Source organism: Ips typographus, linkage group LG1 (genome assembly GCF_016097725.1).
Source record: "Ips typographus isolate SLU linkage group LG1, UJ_Ityp_2.0, whole genome shotgun sequence".
Taxonomy (NCBI): Eukaryota; Metazoa; Arthropoda; class Insecta; order Coleoptera; family Curculionidae; genus Ips; species Ips typographus.
This window is the reverse complement of record NC_138422.1, coordinates 25,916,625-25,937,498: the sequence shown is the minus strand read 5'-3', so window position 1 is coordinate 25,937,498 and position 20,874 is coordinate 25,916,625. Positions and strand designations below refer to the sequence as shown.

General features: G+C 33.7%; 3 protein-coding genes and 2 long non-coding RNA genes across 5 annotated transcripts in view; 3 read left to right on the top strand and 2 right to left on the bottom strand.

Moving 5' to 3' along the window:
* Positions 1-2,990: 2,990 nt before the first annotated feature.
* Arp5 (Actin-related protein 5) lies at positions 2,991-9,684 on the bottom strand. The gene is made up of 9 exons (XM_081995736.1): positions 9,482-9,684; positions 9,091-9,426; positions 8,833-9,036; positions 7,111-7,341; positions 6,898-7,052; positions 6,619-6,840; positions 6,383-6,569; positions 3,263-3,726; positions 2,991-3,159 (listed from the first exon to the last, which is right to left on the bottom strand). Exons 1-9 carry the CDS (start codon positions 9,582-9,584, stop codon positions 3,067-3,069), a joined length of 1,995 nt encoding a protein of 664 aa, XP_081851862.1. The 5' UTR covers positions 9,585-9,684; the 3' UTR covers positions 2,991-3,066.
* Positions 9,685-10,156: 472 nt separating this feature from the next.
* On the top strand, positions 10,157-11,554 carry l(2)k09848 (WD repeat domain 74 lethal (2) k09848). The gene has a single exon (XM_081995756.1). The coding sequence runs from the start codon at positions 10,404-10,406 to the stop codon at positions 11,532-11,534; it is 1,131 nt and encodes a 376-aa protein (XP_081851882.1). The 5' UTR covers positions 10,157-10,403; the 3' UTR covers positions 11,535-11,554.
* A 529-nt stretch (positions 11,555-12,083) lies between these two features.
* The window catches only part of LOC145740284 (xaa-Pro aminopeptidase ApepP-like), a 50,936-nt gene continuing 42,145 nt past the window's right edge, over positions 12,084-20,874 (top strand). The window contains exon 1 of the mRNA XM_081995732.1: positions 12,084-12,349. Coding sequence (XP_081851858.1) covers positions 12,307-12,349 — 43 coding nt within the window. The 5' untranslated portion in view covers positions 12,084-12,306. The remainder of the gene's footprint in view (positions 12,350-20,874) is intronic.
* LOC145726495 (uncharacterized) lies at positions 14,764-20,866 on the bottom strand. The gene is made up of 3 exons (XR_014177607.1): positions 20,618-20,866; positions 16,578-17,233; positions 14,764-16,527 (listed from the first exon to the last, which is right to left on the bottom strand). It is a non-coding gene; the product is annotated as an uncharacterized LOC145726495 (long non-coding RNA).
* Positions 17,190-17,645, top strand: LOC145726501 (uncharacterized). The gene is made up of 2 exons (XR_014177608.1): positions 17,190-17,311; positions 17,383-17,645. It is a non-coding gene; the product is annotated as an uncharacterized LOC145726501 (long non-coding RNA).

Sequence of the window (20,874 nt, the reverse complement as noted above, 5' to 3'; positions counted from 1 at the left end):
ATCAGAGGAATCGGAGATACAACATCGAATAATATCGACAAACAAAGCCAACTTCGCTCTGTCACATATATTCCGCTCCAAAATCATACACAGAAAATCAAAAATCAGGATATTCAATACCATCAGCAGGCCGATACTATGCTATAGATGCGAGACATGGGTCATGACAATGAACTCACAGAATAAACTGGAGGTGTTTGAAAGGAGAATACTAAGACGGATCTTTGGGCCACTAAATGAAAATGAGATATGGAGAAGATAATCATGAAATCTACCAACTTTTCAAGGAGGTACGTATTTCAGAATTCGTCAGACTACAGAAGCTACGATGGGCAGGTCACGTAGTCGGATAACAGACTACCAAAAAGGGCCCTCAATAGTAGGATGCAGGGCAGAAGACCAAAAGGGAGACCACGGAAAAGATGGGAGGATGGAGTGAATGAAGACTCGCAAAACTTGATAAGTGTTAGAACTTGGAGGAGAGCGGCGTTAGACCGACAGTATTTGAGGCGGAGGATAAAGGAGGCCAAGGCTCAATTTGGGCTGTAGCGCCATTGGAGAAAGAATAAAAAGTAAAACCATAAATTGACCAACTGTCAATTTACGTCATTGTGACGTCACATTCACTCTGCTTGCTTCATGGAGCGTGAAAATCAATAACGTTTCCGTCGTTACTCACTACTCAGTAGGCTGAAGAACGAGATTAGTTGAAATACTTTTATACGTCTATGGTACCCGCCTACATAAAGAAAAAGAAATCTGTATTTAAGTCTATTAGTACTCATCAATAGATGGCCATAGCAATCCAAAAACTTCGGACCAATATCGGACTTCATGCAGAGGGTGTTTCCGTAACCTGGGTATTCAGACACTCACGGGAATTTATATTTATGAAATTTGTAAATTTGTACATCAGAATAAAAATTGTTTCTCTGCCGGCGTGGACATGCACTGCTACTCTACAAGGGCTAGAATAGACCTTCGGCCTGCTAGATGTCGTTTGGAAATCAGTAAAGGCTCTCCTCACATCGCGGGCCTAAACATTTTTAACAGACTACCTATAAGTATAAAGTCTGAAATTAACTTCAGAAGATTTAAAATTGCGTTAAAGCGATACCTTATCGAGAGGGAATTTTATAGTATAGTTGAGTACTTTGGTGGATCTTAAATATGGAAAAGTCTGTTTAATTTGTTATTTTGTTGTCTGTCAAACTGTATTTTGTTAAGTGTGTTAATTGTTCGTATATGACTTGTGACGCATTCCAAACATATTTGTATGTCAAATGGAATAAAGGAGTTTTATTATTATTATTATTATTATTAACTTTATCTAGGCATGAAGTATTGCTGGTGCAAAAGTGAATAGCTTATACAGGGTGATTCACGTTGAGTGTAGCCTAGGTTGAGTCCAAACTCTCTATCTAAAATATTTTGAATCAGTCGGAAACAAACACCAACTTTTGATTTTCAAATGGAACACCCTGTTTCTAATCTCATTTTTGAATTCCTCCCAAGGGAATATTTACCTTTAAGTCGGATAGATAAAAAAAACTGCCAGAACTTCGTTTTTTTAAATGCAACCACCAAAGTATTACGGTTTGTAATAAAAGAACAATTCTACGTATACTCTTCCTATACCTAATGTCTTGAAAATAAGGATTCTTTTTCAAGAAAATAAAGAAAATTTATTTTCTTAATTTATAGAAAAGGTACATTTTTGTAGGGATGTCAAGTGTTTACCATTATAGTTAGGTTTAGTAGGATTGTATGTATGTAGTTATTAAGAAAATTAACAGTATTACTTGATGAACTTCAAAGGAGGTGAAAAAGGTGGTACGTGGAGGTAGAAGGTGGGAAAAAAGGTTTTTTTTGTTTTTGGTTGTTGATTGTCAAGAGAGACTTTTAATGAGAGCTGGAAAGTCAGTTTTCTAAAAAATTCGAGCAAAAATCAGACTATTGAAGATCAGGGGATCTTAGAAAGCTGTTTCCTTCCGGAACGGAAGTTACTGAGTGTAATACCGAGTGCTACCAGCAATTGTACCGCCTAGTCCACGTTATGACATGGAGCAGATTGTGATAGAGGACCTATTCCAGAAGTGGTTAAATCGATAACCGAGGAGGCCTCCCGGCTGTTACCGAGATACAGCCTTTGCAGTTAAAAATCCACCTCAACAGAAAAGAAGAAGATTGGTCAACTGACGGTTTATTTTGGACAATTTGGACTCTTTGACGAAGAGTATTAGTTGTAAGTAGTTTGTAATTTTTTGTATTAAAGATATTTGTAGTTTCAATGATATATTTAGAAGCAGGATTTTTAGGTAGAAAGTAAGTTAGATAGGTTTAGTTATTTACCTTAAAAATAACTTGGCATCCCTATAATAGAATTTTTATTCAAGCTTATTTATTTAAATTTTCTTTATTTACTAGAATATTAGAATGAATGGTCAGGGTGAATCTAATGCCAGTTATGACGATATTATCATGCAACTAGGAGGTGAGGGAGATTTCAGTAAATCTCATCAGGATGATAATAATCATGACACTAACTTCAACCGTTTCTGACTTATCAACAGTTTTAAATTTTCAAAAAAAAAAGTTTCAGGACTTGAGAATTTAATTAAAGTTTACACCACCGTTTTGCTGACAAATTCACCATTTTTATAAAATATCTAAGAAACGGTGCAAGATAGGTATAGGGAAGTATTAACAGTAATTACTAGCCTTCTTGCGAGGAATTCAAAACAGGGTGTTCCATTTGAACATCAAAAGTTGGTGTTCTTTCCGACTTATCTGGCAACACTATTAAGTCCAAAATAATTTGGAAGAGAGTTTGGACCCAACCTAGGCTACACTCCAAATTGCAGTGAAAAATATTGAGTTGTTCTCTAGATACTCACCCTGTATAGCTTATTTTTCTCTCAAGATTATATCAGTTTATTTTAAAGTACAGTTACTACTCAACTCATTTATTTTTAAATTCAATAACACTCTTTTTATTAAGAAAAACAAATTATTTTTAATTCTTGAATTACCTAAAATAAAGCAGATACAAAGACTAGAAATTAATTAAATATCCTGTTCGACTATTCCTGGCGTGCTTGGGCTAGGAAAGTAAGGGTTCGAACATTTGTGAGTTTTAAAATATTCCGCACCAAACTCCTGTTGAATAAACATTATTTTAAACTATACAAAGAAAGGAAAATATATCTTCTAAAAGGTTTGATATGAAGTTTTTTGCTGAATATTTTGCAAAAAATCTTACCTGATACATAGATCTTGTCACCGACGCACTTTTAAACTCCTCACTTTTGGCAAAATTCCTAGCTCCGTACCATCCAGCCAACGTTGGACTATTAATAATATCCACGTGGACTTCAGACCGAAACGGCCTAACAGAAATCAAATCAGTCAGCAATCGTTCCTTCAGTCCTGGAAGATTCGCCAAACCGCCAATCACAACCACATTTGAAGCCAATTTGAGCTGACTGTCCGAGTCGAACAGTGACAAAACGTAGGCGATAACTTCCGAAAGTCCAGCTTCCTGGCTACCTAACATGTACGGCTTAAAGAGGAGTTCAGGAGCACGGAACATTTCTACACCGATGTGCAACTGGTGGGCTTCTCCCGGTTGAGACGATTCTCCCAGGTCGGTAGGTTCGTATGCTCTAAGGATTTCATCAAATTCGAGGAGTTTCTCGTTTTCACCTTCACTATCTGAGTCTCCTCCTAAAAACAATACATAAATGAATAGATATAATGCCGTTTGTGTTGATTTTTCCTTTATAAATCCGTGCTGGTTTTTGTTAATTAGATTACAGTCATTCATACATTCTATAATTCTTTTACACATTGCCAGTTCAAAAAGTTGGGAAAATCCTGGCAGAAGGCTTATAGGGGTATAGCTATTCATTATTTCTGAATCACCCTTTTTATACAATGGTTTAACAAGAGCAGTTTTTAGTTGATCTGGAAACACCAGATTTAAAAGAATTGTTAATTATAAAACACAGTACATCTTTTAATTTGCATATGGAAAGTTTTATTAAGCTGGTTGGTATTTCGTCAAACCCACTGCTGTGTTTATTCTTAATTTCGTGCGCAAGTTCACAGACTTCTTCCGGCGTAAGTGGTTTTAAAAACATTGACTTATCATTAAATGGGATTTCACATCTATAAGAATTCGTATCTACTTTTGGAACTATATTTGGTATGCTGTTTACTAAGAAACTATTAAAATTATTGGCTATGGCTTTAGCATTTCACTGTATGTCACGACAATCACTAATTTTTCCTGAGATTTCTTTAGTTATCGTCCACAGACATTTCATTTTGTTGTCCGATTTAGTAATCCTATTTTCATAATTTTTCCTTCTGACATTCTTTAAAAGCTCATCATATTTTCTTTTGGTAGATTTGTATGCCTCCTTATATTTGTCATTATAACGGCTCAAGGTAAGAAGTAAATCTAACTTTTGTTTGTAATTGATAACTTCCGGATCGTGTTTAAATGATTTTAACTTTTTTGTTTTGACTATTTTGAGCGGGAAGTTTTGGTTAAAAATTCTTATAAATGTATTTATAAAGATATCCCATTGATTGTCTACGTTATTACTAATTACACTATACACACGTTCCCAATTTTGGCCTTTTAAACAGCGCAAAAATTATCTTTATTCTTTTGAGAGAATGTTCTTGTTTTGGTATCACTAGAGACTTTGGACTGCTTTGTTTCAAAAATAACTTTTTGCGCCTTATGATCTGAGATAAAGTATTCTATCACACTACTATGTACAGTATTCACATTTGTAAAGATATTGTCTTTACAAATAGTTATTTGGCAAAGTAAAACTACAAAATCATCAGCAAAGCTTTATCAGACCTACAGATCGTAAATAGGGTAGATTAGCCAGTAATTGACCAGTTAAGTAAATTTTTTACTCAAAAAATCTACAGCTTTTTTGGTAATTGATTTAATTCTAATTAAATATTACTAGCAACCAGGAACAGGTGTAAAAACTTCCGTATGATTTTAAAGAAATTTAAAAGCTTCCTCAAACCTACGAAATGTTCCTAAAGTAGTCTAAAAAATTTCAGAAGTTTCCAAAACACTATAGAAACTCCAAAAGCTTTCAAAACAGTGTCTAGAAGCTTCCAAATGCTCCTGAAGCAGCATTAGAAGCTCTCAAAAGCATTTGGAACAGTCTAAAAGCTTCCAAATGTTCTTCAACTATTCCAGAAGCTTTTAATACCTATTTATGTACCTAGGGCGTTAGAGAGAACATAATTGGATCCCAAATTAGGGAAAACTAGGTAACTTGGCTAAATAGTTTTTCTCATTCATCACTGTCAGAAGTGTCAGAATCTTCTAACTTAGCTTTCACACTCTTTTTTAATATTCTTTGTTGGTTTTTTTCTTTTGTTTGCAAGATTTCCGAGTTGTTCTTTCTTTTTTTTTAACAATGCTCTTTCTTGTTTTGCCTTTTCGTTTTTTATTTTAAACCTTTCTTTTCCTTCTGTAATATTGAAGCCAGAACAAAGGAAGCCTAGTGATTGTGTTTTTGAGTGATTGGCCACCACTTTTTATGTTGTTAAATACTGGAAAAGGATAGATTTATCAAGTTTTATCAAATCGCACTCTTTTATTTTATAACGACTAAAGAACTGCGCGTTAAAAGGTGAAAAAACACTGTGCATTACTAAAACACCAGTAATTGACTAGGGTAGACAATTACTAGGATCTTAAGTATATTTAGTTCTTATTGAACTATTTTTTAAGAGCCTTTGTAAAGTATGTTTATAAAACTACTATTTTTTTGTTATTGGTAGATTAAGGAATCGTTCCTGTAACATACTAAAATTCATACAATGCGTTGTAAACACAATGCAATGAAAATAATTTAGTTATTAACTTCAAAAACGGATCTTAAAGATAAAACAAAAGTTTATTCAGTTCGTTTTCTGCCTGAAGATATTTCATTAACCCAAAAATGAGCTCCTGTTGGCACTTACTGTAATACTTGGGCATTTTCGGTTACCGAAAATATCAAAATTACAAATACTACTACAGAAAATAAAAACCAAATCAATAAATTCAAATTACAGCTGGAAAAAATTTGAGAAAACTGTCAACAAACGTCAAAAAATCAAAAACAGCAGGAACATTCACGAATTTAAAAATTCCCTACGTCAATGAGTTCCAATTTCCATCTCGCTCAGTTGACATGTAATAGTAAAGAAACGACAATTATTACGTCAATGCCACTAGCCCTGGAACGAACTTGAAAAATTGAAATGCACTTAAATGGGATTTACTATTGAATGGTTTGGTATAAAATCATAAAGTCAATTCAGTTATTGAATTAAAAAAAAAATAAAAACTTACCATCTTTACTGATGGTCTTGTAAATATCCCAGTCTTCGTCCCTCATACCAAAATCATCGTTGCCCTTCTCTTTCTTAGCCAATTGTGATATAATTCGCATGCGTTCTTGTCCGGCAGCAGTCCTTCTTTTAGCCATATCCTGTTTTCGCTGTTTTCTGATGAGTTTTTTCGTCAAAATTTCTTGCCGCTAAAACCGTCTTGTTTAAGCATTGAAAATTGCCTCTATTACTCCATACCATCTTCCTGATGTTTTGCAAATACGTTGACAACTCTTTATCTGTTTCAAACGTCATTTTAGTAAACCTAGCTTGTTTGGGTGCTGGTTCCTCCACTTCCTCCATGTTGGACGCGGCTAAAATTTTTTGCTTGGTTTTTTCGATTTTGTTGTTCAACTGTAAAATGTTTTTCTCCAGGTCCCCTACGTTTTTTATTTGGAATTCCATTAAAGTTCGTTCAACCTATATTTTTTTACGTTGTAAATAAAAGTTAACTAGGTCTGGATAATAAGTATTAACTGTTTGTCTGTCAGCCCCTAACTCAATCATTTCCTTAATGTCCAGGAACTGTCCGAGCTTTTCCTCATCTTCAGCCAATCGTTCCTCCCGTTTTCTAGCGTTAATCTCGATCAGCCTACGAGCCAATTCTCTTTTTCGTTCTTTTTGTTGTTCAACTTAAAACCCAATTTCATTACTTAATAACATTATTATGTTTTAATAAACTTTTATTACCGGTAGCGGCCGAAGTAATAGCACTAACATTGAATGGAAGCTGGATTTTTTTAACATTATTTTCGTAATACTCAGCACTAGCCCATTTGCCTAATTCCTCTTTGTAATCAACCGCTATGCGACAAAGTGTGTGCAAAAGCTCTTCAGCTCTACTTAACGTGATCGCATTGGCGTGTACTGGGTATTTTAGCTGCAGTAGACGGTGTAGGAAAGTCAGTATATGGCAACCACCTGTCCGATGTAAATAAGTCATATTTAGTTTGCTATTTAATCTGCAAAATGTTGATATTTGTTAGATAAATTTAGTTTATCTAGTAATAGACATTTGCTGTAACATCATCAAGTATGGCGAGAAAAAGTTGAATTAAAAGATTTGTTTCTTTTAAAGCTCAAACCATTTTAGTGCTCCATTGGAAATTAAATAAATCAAAGAGATCTGGCGTTTTAATAAAAATAAGTATGTGCTCCGAGAACATACACGGTTAAAGATACATTTTTAGATTATAATCCACAGTGAAAAAAGATATTAATATACCACAATTAAACGTGCAATAATAGTCCACTCCAAATAATCTAGGCATCAAATTTTTTTGTTGGGGAAAAATACAATTTAGTTTTTTCAAATTTTAGAAATTATTTGAGGGTATCCTAGGGTCTTTATAATAAATTTTCAACCTTGTAGACTTCCTGCTAATTTGAGAGTAAAAAAGACCCACATTTTTAGGAGTCATGCTAATATCTGGTAAACTAAACATAGTTTCTCTTATTGTAGAGAATAAAACTTACTAATAGTTATTGGTTTTTTAAGTAAATTATTACTTCCAATGTCAACCAAAAATATACAAGATTGTAATAAAGAACTGAATAACTTAAAAAAATCCACAAAATCTAAAGTATTAAATATAGAGCAAAGTGATTTAAGTGAAGAGCTGTTTAACGTATTTTTTAATCACAAAGCTGCTATAATTAAAGTGAAAATCCAAAAAGTGTTTCTTTTAAAAGATTCAAGAATTCCACTCCCCAATCAATTTTAATAGAGAAAACCTGCAAAATGGATGCCTTTAGGATAAGGATTATGATATCTCAAATAGTTAACAAAGATCTGGCTGGGAAAGTTGAAATTCTGACTATTGTTTTGATTTTTTGGCAACCATTAGTTGTGTATCCCTGTTCCAATATCAACTTTGAAAAAAACAATTTTGTAAAAAGGAATTTATTTAATTTTGGAACTATTTATTTCTATTTCAAAATGAGTTTTTTGGGATAAGTGTGACTAACAATTATACAGTAAAATGAGGAGGCCAGCCACTATTCCCAAGTATTATTTCAAAATCATATAATTAAACACATCACAAACAAAAACCTTGTTCAAGAAAAGGCTCATAAAACCAACAAATAAGCTTACTCACCATGAAAAGCAAATGACTAAACTTGAGGTTTAGAAAAGAGTAATTTAACTAAAGGAACAATTGAGAAAACTGAGTGAATGAGAAAATATTTTTCTCAATATTTTCTTACAATACCTAGAAAATTACCAAAAAAAATATTTGTTTATTGGGGGTAATAGTGGCCCTGTATGTCAATTAACCTGGTCTTCTCTTCTTTCTTGGTTTTCTTCCTTACATCAAAAAAACTTATAATCTACACTCTACATTATAAGTTTATTACAATATTGCCCAACTTTCACCAAATTCAAAATTAAACACAACAAAATAGTAGTACCTGTATTAAGTCTGCGAGTGTGCTCAAACACCACCTGATTGTTTAAAACTGGAATAACATGACAACATTGGTACCCAAGACTAACAATCAAAACATCCTCAGCTCTTGCCTGACTTTCTGGTTGGCAGTAAAAACCAAATAAAGCATCCACACCATAACACACACTGGGAATATTGTAGCACTCAAACAACAGCTCACTCATTACTAAAAATGATCACAGTTAACTGACCTGAACTCATCCTTATACCCACCACTAACATTGACGGGACATATTGGGATTCAAAACTGTTTCAGTACACAAAACCGGATGTGCCACACAGTTTTCAGTGTCAATCCCCAAGTGACTAAAAGCATAATCAAATAAATGCTCCTGAGCTTCAAAGTGAGTAACCACATTCTTGTCAAATTGGGTTTTCAACTGAAATCGCACCGCCTCTATGTTAACTATATCATTACCCACTTGCAGTTGGGGTGTTTGGGGGATTTCCACAGAGTCTTTTTTTGTGCGTTCTCTGCGGGGCTTTGCTATTAAGTTTCGGAATTGTAGCAGTGGCTCACTGTCTATAGACCATCCTACTTTGCATGTGTATGACCCTGTGGTGGTGATACTTGGTGCTAAATACGTGTTAAGTTACAAAAAGTGACTTACCATTGTCTATTACAATCGGAATGGAGTTATTTCTGTGAGTTGGAGTGTACTCATGAACTATGTCGGGTACCGACTTGGTATCTATAAATTGCAATACCTCCATAATGTTTTATACAGAAAAATCAGTAAATTGTTGTTATAAATAAAAATATTAGATTTTTGTTTACTAAACATGTAAACAATAAAGTGAGGTTACGTTTACAATTCACAATATGACAATATTGACAATTGACGTAACAGCTCTAGAGATACTAGAGAGAGAAGACAAGTATCGATTTTCTAACTATCGACATTTCTGCCTAAGCTGAAGCAGAGACAAGTTTTTCCTGAACCTGAGAGGCATTGGTTAACCAATTTTGCTTGGCAATTAGCATAGTTAAGCTTTATATCTATTCTGACGAGAAATGCAATAAATACTTTCTTTAGCATTTTGGATAAAGCTAACAATTGTTTAGAATCCAAAAATTTAAGTAACTTTTTAATTAGTAACTTGAAATGAAAATTTAACTCATTTGTGTGAAGAGCAACAAGAATATCCGTCTCGATTTTAAGTAATTAAATAAAATTTCAATAAAATATATAATCATAATAAACTATAGAAGAACGTGTCACGTCTTCTCTAATATCGACCAAGCTCAGAGTATACGGTGCTGTTCATCTCTATGTTAGCACATGTTTGGAACGTTTTCCTATCATAACCTAACTTTACAAAACTTTTTATTTACGTTCTGTAGTTTTGTGTTAAATACCTCTTTCTAGTTGCTTTTTTACTAAATTGAACTATTTTAAAAAGCATATGTTGTATTACCTTACTATCCTTTAGTTTTTACTGTTATGCTGCACCAAAAATCATCCAGGATTGTGTAATGTACGATTATTGTTACCTGTATTAAAAATCTGAAATTTACACATAACAAATCAAATGGAGCTTACCAATACCAGATTTTATGTTGGAACTGCCCGAGGTTTACTGCTTAGCACATCTGACAAACCTACCGACATTAAAGTATACAAAAATACTGAAACTTCTGAAGTGACTGCCATTTCTGAAGGAAGAGATCAAGATGAACTGCTTGTAGGATATGCCAGTGGCAATGTACATTTCTTTGACATTGCTAAAAATGCTTTTACTAAAACTTTGAACAAACTTGACGGTGATGAGGGAGTCTGTGGGATTGCATGCAGAAAATCAGCTGTTGTAGTTGGTAAACGGGATGGAATCATTAATCTTTGGTCAAAGAAAAGTAGTGACTTTTTCTCCCTTAATCTTGATGAGGCTGGAACCTTGAATACTATTGTATTGAATCAGAGCAAGGAGAATATTCTTGGAACTGGAGGTGAAGTCAATGATTTTAAATTGTGGGACCTGGAAACCAAACAGTGTGTTTTTAAAGCTAAATCTCTAGGACATGACCATTTGCAACTACCAATTCCAACTTCAGTGAGAGGTATTACTTTCTTTAATGATTCACCAAGTTTAGCAGCCTGCTGTACTAAGGAAGGCCATGTGCTGTTATATGATGATAGAGCTCAGAGAAGACCTGTGGTAACATTTCTGGAACCTAAAGCAAGTTACACAACAATTTCCACAGCCTACAGAGAAACACAAGTACTTGTTGGTACATGCAGAGGTTATCTGCAGTGGCTTGATCTTAAACAACCCCCAAAAGTATTGAAAACCTACACAACTTTTACTGGAAGTGTCACTGATATAGTTTGTGATCCTTTGGAGCCTTTTGTGGCTAGTGTTAGCCTTGATAGGCATTTGCGGGTGCATAACATGGACACAAAACAATTGGTTTCTAAGTTTTACATGAAGCAGAATTTAACTAAGTTGCTGGTGAGGCCAGTGGTTAAAGATGAAAGTGAGGAGATGCAGCAATCAAAAGAAGTGGACCAAGAGTATGAGGAGCTGTTTAAGAATATGGAGGAAATTCAAGAGGGTGATGAGGTTACTAAGGACAAGAAGGTGAAAAGGAAAGGGAGCAGAAATGAAAGTAAAGTTAAAGTGAAGAAGCTTAAAAAAAGTAAAAAAGTGGTTTCCCAAGCATAATAAATAAAGGTTTTAAATTATGGTGTATTGATTATTTATCCCTAATTGAAAAATAGTTAATAGTTTAGTTGAAACTTCTATGGAAGATGCTGCTAAATAGCTTAAATCAGCAGAGGAGTTCACATGTATTTTTAAATGCTTCTATGGCTAGCTTTCTGAAAAAAAATGGCATTTGATTAATGATGGTTAAGGATTGCTAATCCATTTGCTATTGTGAATGCACCCATTTACTTTTAAACTTTTTGTTAGATGTTACAAACACGCTAAATAAATAAAAGTTTAACAATTTCGAAATGTTCAAATTCAATTAACTTATTTCTAATTCTAATAGATTTCAATTTGTAAATCATTTTAAATCAAATCAAATTTTTGGTGATGTGTGCATAGTTTCATTATCAATAAACACTGTAAACATAGAAGAATTTCAGTGTCATTGACAACGTGCAATTATTTTACTTTATGCGTACCCCATTCATCTTAAATTCTCAACGTTTCGAAACATGACGCATTCTCAGATTGTCTCTCTAATATAGACACGAATAACGCACACACATTTTTTTATAATCGAAATAGTGTAGTCGACGCAAAATTGGGAGTCCGATCTGGCGCTTTTCTTTAGTCGCGACGCGAACTCGACTCGCTCCCGGATCTTAAATTTAGAAAAGCGCTCCGAACTCGTTTTTTCTAAGATATTTAAGTGTCGTTTACTGCCGTTAAATTTACCTGAAAATTCAAAATAGTGTAGTTTGACATTTTTTGTAGAATAGTGAATATGAAGACCATACTCCAAAGGAGTGTAGGAATGCTGTTGTGCTGTAAGTTATAGATGTTACGTGAACGTGTTGGCTACTCAACAGGTTTCTTTCAAACCATATATTAGTCGAAAATTTTTAATCCTATTTAGAAATTTAAAAATAACTGGATTTCTCAATATATTTACTCTAGAAAATCAACTATTAGGCAAATATAGGTAGAGATAAACCTTCCTGTTCGTACGCTCCATTGTTTACAAGTATAACATTAAAGAAGCGGTAGTACCCACTGTAGATAAATATACATAGAACCGTTATACCCAAAGAAAACAAATCAACCTTAACCGGTCGTGTAGCAAATTTAATTACTCCAGCCCTTACCAATTGCCAGAACAGGAACCTGGACAAAATTGGGTCAGTACCCTAAGATAAATATTTAACACTTGGCAATCTATGTGGATCTGGACGTTTTAATTTTAAACCAAAAATAATCCAGGCTTCCTTACCAAAAAAATCTCTTGAGATGATTGATGGGAGCTTTTTATTGTTGGCTTTTAATTTTTAATTTGAGTATCAAGTGGTTTTTTGATTTCCAATAAATATTAATACACATGCCTAGAAAATGTGTATTTATAATAAAGTTAATTTTTATTTACCAGGACTTATTGAGGTTTTTGATTAATTTCAATACTGTTTTCAAGTTGGTCTATTAATATCTTTGATAAGACATTTCTCATACTAAAAAAAATTTAAAAATAAAAACTGAATTCGAGCAATAAATCAATGTTCATCAAAGTTTTTGAAGCGGATTTGCCGAACTAATTAAGATAAATTTCTATATAAATTAGACAATAACTTGACTAATTTATCTTTCTTTGAGATACAATTCTGAACGTATTATTGCGTTATGCCTCACTTGGCGCTTATTAATCAATCAATCAATCAATCAAAAAAGTAGCTTTATTGTCGGAAAGTTAAAGTCCCTGAAAACACATACAAAAACAGCAAAAAATGAACATATATAATTATTACATACAATATGAATCACACATTATTACACCTTACAATTATTAAAATAAAAACAAAACAAAAAGGCAGTTACCCTGTATAAGAGAGGAGAAAGAGGAAAAAAACAAACCGTGCTGCTTGGTCAATTTATGGCAGAACAAGGCGCCTTAAGATCTGGAGTTGAATTCGTCCAGAGAATAGTACGTCAAGCAAAAAGCTCTCAGCCTCACGCCTAAATCCATGCGCAGATGGTTGGCCTCTCACGTGGAGAGGAAGGTTATTGAAAAGTCTCTTGCCACCGTAAATAAGCGACGACCTAATCTTCTCCGTGTGAGGAATGGGAAGCCTCAAAATGAATCTACTGCGAGTCACCGAGCCGGAGCCCTCCGACAACTGACCCCCAAACTTGCCACGGACAAGACAAATCGTCTCTAAGATGAAAATGCAGCACAAGGTGAGGATGTTCAATGAAGAGGGGTCTTCATGAGGCTCTGTATCCAACACGACACCTCAATGCTCGCTTCTGCAGGAGAAACACAGAATTGAAATTTTGCTTCGAGAATAAACTCCCCAGAAAGCTATGCCGTAGCGGAGATGGCAGTCAATCAGTGCATGGTAATCCAGATTGGCAGAGATAACCCTCAATGTCAGACCAACAGACCGTCCACATGCTTGTTCATTCCAGGGACGCACAATGGCACACCCTCAACAAAAATCTCCTGCAATGAGCATCCAAGATGTAGGATCTTGGTCTAACTGATATTTAATGACAGTAAGTTGGAATTGCACCAATGTTTGATTATGGAGAGGTCCCCATCAATAGTGGCAGTCAATGAATCGTGCCGCTCCAAAGAATGGTCGCGTCATCAGCGAAAACAGTGTCCGTTAATAGGGAGCGAAACAATATCATTGATGTATATCAAGAACAGCAAAGGTCCAAGAATAGAGCCCTGAGGGACACCCGAATTAACATTAACTCTCCAGCACCATGGCCCCCGATGAAGACCTCCTGGCTCCGGCCGGACAAGAAAGAGCGAAACCACAACAAAGAAGCGGCTCGGAAGCCATAAGCTTCAAGCTTCCAAAGCAAGATCTGGTGGTCTACGGAGTAAACTGACATATTTCTAGTCTACTTTAGATGATGTTTTGCCCTCTAAGAAATAGCACATAACTAACACATATTGATGTTTATGTTTCATATAAAATAGAATTTACGCCAATCTTAAGCCCATGTCAAGAGCAAAATGTATGAATAACAGTTTGACAGAAAAATCGTCACGGTTTGGTAATATTGTTCATTACTACTAACGCAACAATAAACGTCAAATCAACTTTAGTCTAATGTAATTAATGTTTTTTTTTTGGTTGTCATTGATGTTGGTACACACTTCTGAATAAATTTTTTTTTAAATTTTTATCTTGTATTTTCGATTAAATATGTAGCCAAAACTAAAACTACAAATTTCCAGTTCTACCAGCTTTATTTTGAAAGTATTTTATATGTGTTTTATACGTATTTTATTACTTACTACTAACTAATATTTCTAGTACTTGAACCACTTTATCGCATTTTCTAGCAAATCTTTGTTCTGATAATTTTGAAATTAGAAGTAACAGCTATTTTGCGTCTCTTGAACAACGATCAAAATAACAGTTATTTTGAATACTTGTATTCATTTGTTCTAGAATCTAGACCAATAGTTATCCTCAAAAATCAAAATTAATAAAACTAATTTATGTCCAAAGCCTCTGGAATTTAATAAACACTAAAAACAAGACAAGTTCGTTGGGGTATTAAAATTGCTATAGGTTGTCTAGTTGTCATAGTCGTCATCAGTGAAATTCAGAATATTTGGCGTCAAACGTACTCTAAGAATGTAGTTATTCCTGCAATTTTACTACTCACTTCCGAATCATACTAATTCTTAAAATAAATGGGTTTACTTTCTAAAAATCGACTTTTCAACGTGAAAATTACCGACTGTTTAAGTGCCCGTAAATTACTACTAAAGTTGCCTCATTAAATTTTCATTATTATGAACCTCAACAGTCATAAATGTACAGAACGTTTATTTATTTTGGAAGTATAACTATCTATTTATAGGACTCATCAACGAGTCAAAATTGAAATATAGTAGGTACAAATGAGGTAGAAAACAGGGTATTGCAAAATAATGTAAGAAAGTATTTGAACATTTTTTAAAATTTCGTTTTTCAGAAATTGTACTTTTTACGAATTGCTTTTCAAACATTTGTAAGTACTTAATAAAGACCGCAATTGTACTAGAATAATTTGATAGAAATATAATACTGCATATAAAACCTATTCTCTTTTAGCAACCCCAAAACATGTATGATTGAACATGTGTGGTTTTGTGGTTGTTTTGCCAGCAATTTCCGTTTCAACTTGTACAAATTTCTTTGCATTTTTTTGGTTTCTGCTTCCGTTTTCAAATTATTATACTTACTAATTCCGAATTTTAGCTAAGTTTTACAGTAAATTTTAATTTATTAACGCTGTAATTAATGATTGTATAAATAGCGGCTGAATTTATTTCTGCAAAATATTTTCTTGCAATTTTTGCATTTCTTACATGTTCCAAAAGCTTGCAATACATAACATATATTTTGTACATATATTTTAGTTTCCAAAAAGCAGTGTTTTGATAAAATCACAAAATATTGTACAAATAAACCATTGTAGTGTAGATTTTTTAAAATGCTTTATCTTAAATTACATAAAAATAATTATCTCTTCAAATTTTTAAAATATTCTCACTGGCTTTCTTTGCATAAAGTAGATTGTGACCAATAATACGTGGTTCTCAATATGTGTAACATTCCTTATCTAGTCTTATCAACTCATTCTATTATTGATCAATCTTTATCCAACAGTTTAAATAAACATTATTCTTAAAAACATTTTTGTTTATATTGGCTTTCCCTCAAAGTTGCTATTTACTTGCAACTTGCTTTTCTACTAGTATTTTCCCAGTTATCCAAGAGCCAAAAATAAGCAAATAAACTTCCGGAAAACCGTTTCCCAGTTTCAAAAAATACCAGAACCTCTTAATCGGCTGTAAATTACTGAACTGGCTCCATTATCGGGCGATTATTATAAACCGCAACGGCCGTTTGGTGGATACGTCGCGTTGAAACTTAATAGTAAACAATTCTGGAATAGAGTGCTGTTCCTAAAAATAATCCAGTTTCACAGGCGAGTGCAAATAAATCTGTGAAAATGATAATAAATAGCCGACAATAGGCGGTTAATTGATATTACCTCTAGGTGCGGGTGAGTAATGAACCTTGATGTTGATTTCTGTAATGAAAAGGAAACTTGATTGATTTTGCCAATTTTACATTCAATGATTCGTGTGTGTGATATTGATAAAAATTGCGTGGGAGTGTTCATCAGCTCACGTGGCCTTAACATCAGGACAACAGAACTTAGCCGAAGAGTTAACGAAACGTGTGCACGTGCCTGCATTCTGCAGAACAACGTTGTCAGATCTAACTTTCTGTTTATAATCACCAAGTATTGCTTCACCGTGATAAACAATCAGTGTACTTAAATTGATGTAGCTTTAACTCTCAGAAGAAAATCTGCAATAACAGCAACGATTTAGGTACCAACGCACTTACGGTACAGCCAGAGTACTTGGCAACATGCCCTTAACTTAACGAAGCTTGACCCGTATATCTTGCCTGAAAAAGGAATTTGTCTCTTTAGTACTTTTACGTTTACATCGTACCGTAGTTCTGCTCTCTTAATACGATTCGAGGACGATAGGTGGTACTTTGGTACTTGTTGCTAGCACGATAGTACCAGACCGGCCACTTTTGGTACAGTTGGCCAATAGGAGTGTTAAGTGCTGACGCAAAGGCGTAGAAGAACCAGAAGGACGAAATATTAGGGGGCGTCAAATTTTTGATCTTCTGAAAAAGAAGTTTGCTACGTAGATTCTTGCTGTACCACACCACCGATAAAATACACCGATGAGTGCCTGGCTGAAAGTAAAGCAATTTAAACGCTGTAATTTTGTTTGACCTTAATTTTCAAATTTTCCAAATGACCCCCTGGATAGGTCGTTCTGAACGAAGCGTGGCGATAATGGCGAGGAGCGGCCCCATGTTGCAGGGAGCGGCCTTTTGTGAGTTAACAACGCGAATCGGCCTTTGTCATTTGTTAAATGGGCAACTAACCCATTTCTCAACGATTTCTTCTATTATTTGTTATAAACGTAATAGACAAAAGGCCAACTTGGAAATGGCCTACTTTCAAATTTGTTCTTCTCTTATTATTGTACATATGCCGTCTTCTTGATAAATTAAATTTCTTTAATGTTAATTTTTGAATTTTAGATGAATTCTAAATAATCCATCCAATCCAGTCTTACCTAATTTCAACGAACTAGACAAATAATAGAGGGTATCTCACGCTGCGTTCCAGAACACTCAGGATTTTAGAAAAGTTACATATTTTAGATTAAATGGGTGTTGGAACTTGCTTTACAGAACCAGAACCTTTCTGTTTTTTGGTACAACTTGATGAAAAAGAGTGAAAATGAGCCCTGTTCGGAAGAGACTCACCGGTTTCAAAAGAGCAAAATATCTCACAAAACACTCCACTTAAGGTAGTAATGAAATTGCAAAGAATTGTGAATTTTGATGTGATCCTAATTTAGTTTGAATTTTTGCTGATACTGTGGCTGATATGTCTCACGAAACCAATAAATAGAAACACATATCTTTCCTTTTTCACTTCCGGATAAACCCACAAAACCACTAAAGAGAGTATATATTATAATTTTTGTTTTTGGAGATTATAGGATGGAGGACTTATTAATAAATGAAAAGTAATGGGTAAAAATGTAGGGCTGTGGTAAGCTCTACACCATTTATCCATGTAGTTTAGAAAATATCACTTGGATTTTAGAAAATATAAATTGGATCTGAGAATTTAAAACTTGTATTTCAGTATCGTAAATTTGATTTTAGAAAACGTGAGTTGTATGTATTTCAGGAAAGGTTATTTCAATTCCAGAATTTTATTATGTTTCTGTGTGGTTATTAGTTCATTTTTTTAATTTAATATCACACAGGTAAAAAACTTGCCTATCCGGAGTATTAATTTATATAAAATATACAGGGTTAGCCACCAAAAGCGTTCATTAAAAGTATATCGATTTCCAATATTTTTTATGTATCCATAACCTGGAATTATCTACAACGGTTTTCGAGATATTGATGATTTAAAAATAACACTTTCAGGTTTTCAAGTGTCATAACTCCTAACCAGAATGAGATAGAGCAAAACGGCTTGTATGTTATTATCTTAACTTTTTGAGTTCTATCATTTGGAAATATTTTTATTTTAATTTTATTTTATATTAGTAAAACACAAAATTTTCTAATATGTCCACGCAATAGATCTCAAAAAGTTAAGATAAAAACATGCAAACCGTTTTGCTCTATCTTATTTAGATTAGGAGGTATGACACTCCAAAAACTAAAAATGTCATTTTTCAAACGACAATGGCCGCATTAGTTTTCACTCTTCATGGAGCAAACAGAGCTTTTTTGACGTCACAATGACGTAATTTGACAATTGGTCAAATTATGGTTTTTGCCAAATTACGTCATTGTGACGTCAAAAACGCTCTGCTCGCTCTATAGAGCTTGAAAACGAATGCAGCCATTATTTCGAAAACCGTTGAAAGTGATAGGACGGTTCAAAATACAATAATATACAGGGTGTTCCAATTAAAATAAATATCTTGATAAACTTTTAATTAATGGTTTGGGTGGCTAACCCTGTATAAAGAGCCAATTGCTCTATAGTAACAATTACGAGTAACAAAGCGTCAACATGAATAACAAGGTTTCTGATATACAACTTTAATTTTCCAAATTTCAAATGACCGTGTCAAAAATCCGACTGATCTTTTCTGAAATACAAGAAACTATTCTAAAATACAATTTGCAATTTCTGAAATCAATGTTATTATTCTAAAATTGAATGTACCGTTTCTGAAATATAAGTGATATTTCTAAATTCCATCGGGTAAGACTCACAAATAGAAAAACAAACTGAATCTAGAATGTATTAGAGATAAAAAATGATAAACGAAGTCATTGGAAAAGTTATAGGTACAAATATCGTAAAATGGTAACTTAAATCTTCATAGTTTTTCCAACTTATCCTGAACAAGTATTTTAGAAAACAATTCTAAGATGTTAATGCAAAGATGAAAAATATTGTTTATACCATTGGATGTCTTAATACTCCTAACTGAAATGATAAACTTATTATTAATGTTCGCAAAAAGGTGAAGCAGACAGAAATAAGGACAATAACCCAAATAATATTTGGATGTTCATTTAGAAATCACAATTCTGTATCAATAATTACTTACTTCTGTTAATTTTTTAAAAAACCGATTGTTATTAGAAAATTATGATCAAAATGGACCGATTTAACATTTTTTCGAACGCTTTTTAAAAGTTTAAAAGTAAATCAAACATTAATCAATGTCGAAAATTTTGAAACTGTCAATGACTAGTTAATTGTTAAATTTAATTTCGTTAATAATTATTAAAATTTACTTTACTTATAGTGTAAATGTTTTTAATTCATTAAAAATATATGTTTTTTGGTCATAAAATGCCATTTTCCTTCAAAAACTGTCGCACAAAAAACATTATTTTTACAATTTTGACACGCTCTGTATCTCGATGAAAGGGCACTTAAGAGGGTATGTTTATAAGAAATTTGTCTAATATTTTTGGATGTATCTTGCCTGACAGTTTGTGACACCAATTATATACGTATAAAAGGCTGAAAGAAGACTATTTTTGGCCCATATGGTAGGTACCTACAATTTTTTACGCACAGATTATTTTTTGGATGGAAAAGTTCGAACAACCTGAATGGTTCATTTTTACTTTACCGCCCGGGCCGTAAAAATAATCCAAATTTCTAGGGCGCTTGTTTTCGCCAAGGAAACCTATACGTAAACAAACATTGTTAGAGTATTTTTTGTTCGCTGAATGTGCTTTCTTATGGGTTATTCCAAGAGGTCCAAGTCGGTCAATTTTATCCTGTTTGGTGCTCTGACAATCACAGCTCACAAATTTAAATATTTTTATTTTCAACCAGGTATGTAATAACGTTATTTCTTATGTGTAAACCAGGTGGAAAGATGAAAATTACCTGCTTTTACTTTCCACCCGGGCGGAAAGTACTCACTTTCCACACGGGTAAATGTCACTTTCCAGCCGGGTGAATGTCAATATGCGTTTTGTCATATCTGGGCTTACCTTTTATAGTTAAGAGACTGTTCCGCCACCTCTGCAACAGCTCGCAGCTCAGGTGATGATGAGTAACATCTGCGTCTTCAGAAATCTCCATGTTAAAAGCACTTTAAGAAACGTTTCAGCTCAAAATATTAAAGACGGAATAGCACACCGCCCTCTGTACAAGAAAGCCAAGAAGGTGCATGCCAAAAATTCCAATATGGCCGAAATAGTGGTTGACAGTTTGCATTTGTTTGTATTGTGGAAATTGAGTTTTTCCA